This window comes from Phyllostomus hastatus, unplaced genomic scaffold (genome assembly GCF_019186645.2).
Source record: "Phyllostomus hastatus isolate PE091 unplaced genomic scaffold, TTU_PhHast_1.1 phas_contig_1175, whole genome shotgun sequence".
In the NCBI taxonomy this organism is placed as follows: domain Eukaryota; kingdom Metazoa; phylum Chordata; class Mammalia; order Chiroptera; family Phyllostomidae; genus Phyllostomus; species Phyllostomus hastatus.
In genome coordinates this window covers 7,803-15,608 of record NW_025333541.1, presented here as the reverse complement: position 1 = coordinate 15,608, position 7,806 = coordinate 7,803, and the positions used below count along the sequence as shown (strand labels likewise).

The 7,806-nt window shown below is 36.9% G+C and overlaps 1 protein-coding gene across 1 annotated transcript; it reads right to left on the bottom strand.

Annotated features, from left to right (window-relative positions):
* Positions 1 to 6,181: 6,181 nt before the first annotated feature.
* LOC123823841 (olfactory receptor 4A5-like) lies at positions 6,182 to 7,129 on the bottom strand. Its single transcript, XM_045846874.1, has one exon. It carries the CDS (start codon positions 7,127 to 7,129, stop codon positions 6,182 to 6,184), a length of 948 nt encoding a protein of 315 aa, XP_045702830.1.
* Between the last annotated feature and the right edge of the window lie 677 nt (positions 7,130 to 7,806).

Sequence of the window (7,806 nt, the reverse complement as noted above, 5' to 3'; positions counted from 1 at the left end):
ATGGAAGAGGTAACCCCTATTTTTCACAGACTACTCAAAAAAATCCAAGAAGATGGAGGACTCCCAAATGCTTCTTATGAAGCCAGCATAATCCTAATCCAAAACCAGATAAAGCAAAACAAAGAAAGAAAACTTTAGGCCAATATGCCTGATGAACATAGACACTAAAATGTTCAAGAAAATATTGGCAAACTGCATCCAGCAATACATTGAAAAGATCATACACCATGACCAGAGGAGATTTGACCCAGACATACAAGGATGTGCACAATATGCAAAAAACAATAAAGGTAATACATCACATAAACCAAAGCAAAGGCAAAATCACATGATCATATCAATATATGGGGAAAAAACTTTGGATAAGGTTCAGCACCCATATATGATAACAACACTCAGCCAAGTGGGAATACAAGGGAGCATTCCTCAAACTAATAAAGGCCATATATGAGAGAACTACAGCCAACATCATACTCAATGGGCAAAAACTAAGAGCTTTACCACTAAAATCAGGAATAAGACAAGGAGGTCCGCTTTTCCCACTTCTATTCAACATACTGTTGGAAGTGCAAGGCACAGAAATCAGACAAGAAAAGGAAGTAAAATGCATGCAAATTGGAAAAAAGAAAACCAAGCTGTCATTGTTTGCAAATGACATGATAGTGTACATATAAAATCCTATAAACTCCAACAAAAAACTGTTTGACCTAATAAATGAATTTAACAAAACAGCAGGATACAAACTCAAGATTCAGAAATCAAACTCACTTTTGTACAGCAACAATGAAACATCAGAAACAGAAATCAGGGGAAAGACTCCCATTTGATATAGCAACAAGAAAAACAAAATACCTAGGAATAAATCTAACCAAGGAGGTAAAAGACTGTACTCACAAAACTACACAACACTGAAGAAACAAGTTAAGGAAGACATAAACAAATGGAAACATATACCATGTTCATGGATCAGAAGAATCAACATCATCAAAATGTACATACTACCCAAAGCAATTTATAGATTCAACTCAATACCTGTTAAAGTACTAATGGAATATTGCACAAGTATAGAACAAACAGTTTAAAAATTTCTGTGGAACCATAAAGGACCCCAAACAGCTGCAGCAATTTTGAGAAAGAGGAGTAAAGTGAGAGGGATCACAATACCTGATATTAAACCTCATGACAAAGCCACTGTAATCAAAACAGCCTGGTCCTGGCATAAGAACAGACACATAGACCAATGGAACAGAATAAAGAGCCTAGAAATAAACCCAAGTCTCTATTGTACACTAATATTCAACAAAGGGGGCTCAGAACAGCTCTATGTACCAGTTACCCTAACAGGATCATCTCAGGGATCTATCCTCAACTTCACTGACTTCCTTTTGCTTGCTCAGACCTACTGTTGAGCCACTTTAATGAATTTCTTATTTCAATTATTCTCCATAAATTCTTTGTGTTCTTTTTCATAATTTTCATCTCTTTACTGATATGTCACTTATTGTTGAAACATAGTTTTATAGTTTTTTTTTCCTTCAGCTCTTTCAATATGATTTTCTTTAATTCATTCAATATTTTAAAATATGTAGTCTATGTCACTGATCTTACAAGTTTCCCCATTACTCAGAAGCATCTGAAATGGTAAAATTATTAAATGTGATGGTGAAGTCTTTTATGGCAGTGCACATGAGACAAAAGACAACACAAAAAAATGTTGGTTTCTTTTCCCAAAGGTATGGAATACACTTCAGCCATGCCTACACTTACATCAGGCCATCTCTCCTGTAGTCAGAATACACAAAAGTTAGTGAATCAAATGTGGAGCTCAGCATGACCTTCATCATTCTTACACCTATTACACATGATAACCCACCTAAGGCATCTTTGATTCAGTTATGTGGAAGTTTGAGTTTGGTATGTTTGAAAGACCTAGTGCCCACAGAGGAATACTTCTACCAATGAACACAGTCATTCTTCCATTAGGTTTTCAATGGAAAATGTCCATGGTTATGTTGGGCTCCCCAGGCTCATGAAACAGGAAGATCTCCACACTGAGCTCAGTGCTTGTTCCTAATTAATAACAGAACATTGGGTTTCCACACACAAATGAAGGCATGCAATACAATGTCTCCTTCTACTGCCATGCCCAGGAGACAGCAAGGAGAAATGGGGAAAACAACAAAACAGAGCCATTATAGATTTGACTCCTATGGCAATTCAGGTGTCAATCACACAACTGGGTAATAGGCTCTGACTAGCCAAGAAATTGGCAGAAAGTGAAAGGAATACAAAATTGGTGGTTGACAAGTTATGATTATTAACTTTGATCCCATGACAGTCTGTGGAAGCTTAGACAAAAGTGGATGTATTGTTTTATGTAATCATTTCTTTATCTCTTTACCTTTCCCCCTTCTGCTACTTCATATGAAGAGCATGGGTGCTTCATATTTCAATTAGGTTTGAAGTGGGAGTATGTCTGAGCTAAAATCCAGTGATGATATGGAAGTTAAAGGGACTTTTTATGTTTAGTGTGTTGGGAACAGAGTTTTACTTTCCATCCAAAGTTGTAAGTGAATAGTAGAATCAAAAAGGGTTGGGTGTTATGGATGTGTTACATTTCCTCCTGTAGATCCAACTCTAATCTTTTCCACCTTATTCTAGGCCCTGAGAGAATGGCTGCTAAAGTGGTCATCAGCCATGCTAACTCAATCTTTAGCTGTTGCTTAAGTTCAGCCAATGAAAGGAAACAACAGGAGATCAGACAGTGAGAGACATCAAGGTATTAATTTATCTGCTACTTACCTTCATGGGCCAGTTTGGAAATGGCCCTACTCAAGGCACAGCTCCTGTCAAATGACCATCCATTTTCTGTTATAGTTATTTCCATGTTTGAAAAAAGAGCTATTCCTTTTTCTTCTTTATAACTGAGATACTAATGATGTCTCACCTTTGGTAGTCCTGGGTACTTTACCATTTATTAAAAGTGTTTTGTTTTTAACATTTTTTTATTATTGTTCAAGTACAGTTTTCTGCTCCTTCCCTAAACCCCTCCCCAATACTCCAGCCCTCCTCACCTCTCTCTCATTTCTACCTCCTCCCCCTTGTTGTTGTCCATGTGTCCTTTATAATTGTTCCTGCTAACCATTCATCCATTTTCCCTATCATCCCAGCTCCTTTCCCATCTGGTCTTTAATCTTGTAAACTCTTTGTAAATAGTTTCCAGCTGTTCCTTTGAAGAGTGATACCTGTTTCTTGGAGGACACTTGAGAGAATAATTTTTGATGAATACATTTTTATAGAGAAATACCACAGGCATCTCCACTAAAACTAAGACCAGGTTTCCTATACTCACAATCATTATATCATTTGTCCTCTTTTACGTAATCTAAAATGAGAAATATGATATAAAATATTAGAGAGATCTTGGCAAGAAAAGTCGCTGATATCATTACTGCTCAGCAATATTCCAAATATTAACTGAATCTTTTTTTCTTTTTTTTAAGATTTTATTTATTTATTCTTAGAGAGGGAAGGGAGGGAGGTAGAGAGAGAGAGAAACATCAATGTGCACTTGCTGGGGAATATGGCCTGCAACCCAGGCATGTACCCTGGCTGGGAATCGAACCTGCAACACTTTGGTTCGCAGCCCGCGCTCAATCCACTGAGCTACACCAGCCAGGGCTAACTGAATCTTAAAGACCTAAATAAACACTGAGATTTTTCACGTTCCTAGAAACAATGATTCAATGTGATCAATATAGCAATTCCTTTCCAGGTTAATTATACATTTAATATACTATCTGTCAAAATACAGGTAAGTCTAAGACCTCTAAAATTATTTTAATAATTATATGGAATATAGTTGTTTTAAAGAGAAAGTGTTTCTAATAAGAATATTGTGTAGTAGGCCTCTTAACATATATGAAAATCAACTTACATGACCCAAAATAATGTAGTATTTGCTTAGGACTAATAAACCAATGAAAGGAAAAGAGTCTAGAAATAGGTACACATATTTGCACTTTATCATAAATATCCCATATCAGATTAGGACAATAGGTTGCATTTGTTAGAAATGTGTTGACAAACTTGGTCTCATCACAACAGAAAGCCCTTTGTAAAGTACATTTAAAGTATTTACTCACATGCACTCACACAAATGCACACATATAAACACAAGCAGGAGTGTAACTGATAATACATCTTTAGGAGAAAACTGTAACCATCAATAAAAGTGAGCATGTAAACAGCCTATTTAACACAAAGTAATTTCTTTCAGGATGTCCACAACAGCACACAGTAGGACACTAGCTAAATGGGATCATAACATATGGTATATTTACACATGGAATAATAGACAGCAGGGAACTGGTGGGACTACAGAGACAAGTAACACCATGATTAAACTGAGGAAGTCAATATTTTGGATAAAAGACTTAGAAAAATTTGCACTATGTGGCATAATTTTAATAAACATAAAGAATATTAAAACTGTACACTTTATATATTAAGGATACATACATACGCAGTTAAGTTATTTTTAACTATGATTAATAAAAATTTCAACATGAGGATTACCTCTGGAAAGGAGGAGAGGAATGGGATACACAGGTAATTTCAATATTGATTGTATTGTGGGTATAAATTGCATATGTTATTGGAATGCATGATAAAATTCATAACAAAATTTTTAAGTAAGAAAAGTTCTAATTTATTTCAGTTAGAAAAAAATTCTTACAAAACATAGATGATGTTACTACAATAGAGTGAAAGCAACTCTATCTTCTTCCTAGTTTGTGATGTTCTTTAGGGGCTACACACTGAGGAAAAAAAATATTAAGGTAAGATTCAAATCCAAAATTCTGTTTATATAAAAACAAACCATTACAAAGTCTATAATTTAAAGTACTGAAGTTGAATGCAACTTTTCAGGAACACATTGCTCTGCAAAATGATACATTTCTTTACCAAAACCTCAGTGTCATGAAGACAAAATAAGTTTCATCTACTCTTTGAAGAATAGTAAAAAGGCATATGATTACTAGTGAGGACAAGCATGAAAATATGTTTACAATTTGGATTAGTATGGTATTCTATACTCTAGTCAAGAACTAGAATCCATTTTCATTGTCGACCATCCCATTTGGGTTCATCCCAACCTCTGAATGTATCCAACACCCTGTCTAACAGAACTGTTCCATGATTGTGCATATAAACAAATATGGTATCATCTCCTGAACTTCAAAAGCACAGGCATCAAAATGAGAAACAGAAGTAATCTTGAAGACAAAATGCTTAAGGCAGCTGCAAAAATCTGTTATATGCATTCAACAACAAACATTAAAATTTTGAAATAAAGTACAAACTGAAGTTACCAGAGGGACTGGGGAAGAGTGATGCTGGGGGAAAATAGGGGAAGGGCCATCAAGGGTCAGGTATTAAGGATGCATGGACAAAGCCAAAGGAGTAGGTTTGAGGATGGGAGATGAAGATGAGTGTGGTACGAAAGTGTGGTGGGGTGAAAATGGAAACAACTGTAGTTGAACAACAATAAACATAAATAAATAAATAAATAAATAAATAAATAAATACTACTGTTTGAACATGAGAGATATGTTCTAAACATTACTGAATTGATTTCTCATTATTTGGGTAAAAGCAAATGTTCAAAGTTACCTTGTTTTTCACTTACTAAGGAAAAAAACTCTTCTAAAGCCCATTTCAATATAAACAATAGAAAACAATCTGACAATGACCACAGGGGAGGAGTTGGGGGGAGAGTAGCAAAAAGGGGAAGGGCCAAGCTGAGAAACAAGAATAAAAGACTCCTGGGCCTGGACAGGGTGGGGGACATTGACTGTGGGAGGTGGAGGTTGGTGGTACAGGGCAGGGGAGAGCAATGGGGAAAATATCAGGACAACTGTAACTGAACAATAAAAAATGCTACAAGGTGAACTTAGTGGATTTTTCCTAATAATAGGAAAAATACTTGTGCCTTTTTATTCATCCTTCAGAATTTCTGTATTAGATTGAGTCTAACCTCAAAGGATAATTTCTTCTACTTTTTGACACCTTTGTATGAATAAAGAAAAGCACCCCAAGAGAACTCATTGCGTTGACAAGTCATCCATTCTTAGAATGCACTGCCTTTTCATTGCTTCAGAATTAGTAACAAGTGCATTCAATATGAGTGATGCATTCTCATTCTGTCTATAGCTAACTTCTTCCACCAGAGTTTTTTCATAGCATTTGTCATTTCTGCATTTCTCAAAGTGTATATTAGAGGATTCAACATGGGAGTGATAAGTGTATAAGCCATACTTATGAATTTATCAACAGGGGAGTTAGAAACAGGTCTCACATACGTAAAAATGCAGGGAACAAAAAACAGAACAACCACCATGATGTGGGAACCACAGGTAGACAGGGCTTTGCGCCTCCCTTCCTGACTGTGAGTTCTGAGGGAACTTAGGATGACTCCATAGGATGTTAGTAGACAAATAAAAATGACCACACAGATTGCTCCACCATTAGCAACCACAGTGAGGCCTAAGATGTAAGTGTCAGTGCAGGCAAGTTCCAATAGTGGGTACATGTCACAAATGAAGTGGTCAATGACATTAGGACCACAAAAAGGGAGGTTGTACACAAGGAGAAGTTGGACCACAGAATGCACAAAACCTCCAGCCCAGGACACCACCATCAGCAGGAAGCAAGCCTGTCTATTCATGATGGTTATGTAGTGCAGTGGCTTACAGATGGCCACATACCGATCATAGGCCATGGCCACCAGAAGAAACACCTCAGCACCCCCAAAAAGGTGTTCCAGAAACAGCTGTCCCATGCAAGCTGAGAAGGAAATTGTCTTTTGATCACAGAGCAAGTTTATGATCAATTTAGTTGAAATGACAGTGGAAATCGCTGCATCCATGAGTGACAGATAGACAAGGAAGAGGTACATGGGGGAGCCCAGAGAGGGGCTGGCGAGAACAGTCACCACAATGAGCAGGTTGCCCCCCATTGTCACAATGTAAGTGAGTAAAAATATCACAAATAATGCTTTTTGGCTCCTAGGATCCTGAGTGAGGCCCAGGAGGACAAATTCTGTCACATTGTTACTATGTCCCATTTACTCTTCTCTAAAGCCTGTTTCCAGAAGAGAGGTCAGGAGAAGGGACCTGTAATAAAATTGTGAATACACTATAAGTACATCCATTATGTTTTGGAGCACACCTTCATTATTTTATTTTCTACAGTGATTTACACACACACACACACAAAACATTTGGTGAAGATCTATGTGCTCTTCTTCCTAATAGAATATTGCACCTTCCCTTGACAATTCTCTTTCTCCTCAGATGATTTTTTTTAGTCCACAAGGCAGAGGTTCTCCCTCTAAGTCTTAGTGGATTGGTGACAAAGAAAAGTATCAAAGGCCCCACAGCCAGTTGTATATTTAATAGAGCCTTATTTGAAGTGTCAGTCCTGGGCCCACAAGCCAGCAATGACTTACTCTCTCCTGGTGTCAAAAAAAAATCTCTAAATATTTGGCATGAATTCAGTCATCTCAGTTGGTAGTGTTTGTGGTGAGGATCTTCATAATATAATTGATGTAGCACCAAAAATCATGTCTCTTTTGGAATAACTCACTTACTACTATGAAAAGTTGCTATTAGGTATTTAGTCCTGTATGTGTCAAAGGATGTTCAGTCTTCATGGGTCTATCAGTACATTTCCACACACTGGAATACATCAGACCATGACATTACTGGCACATGGTTCCATAAAGGAATTGCTCAGTTGGAC

What these genes read in the sequence shown, in the direction of transcription:
- LOC123823841 (XM_045846874.1), bottom strand. Translation starts at nt 7,129, where the DNA reads ATGGGACATAGTAACAATGTGACAGAATTTGTCCTCCTGGGCCTCACT.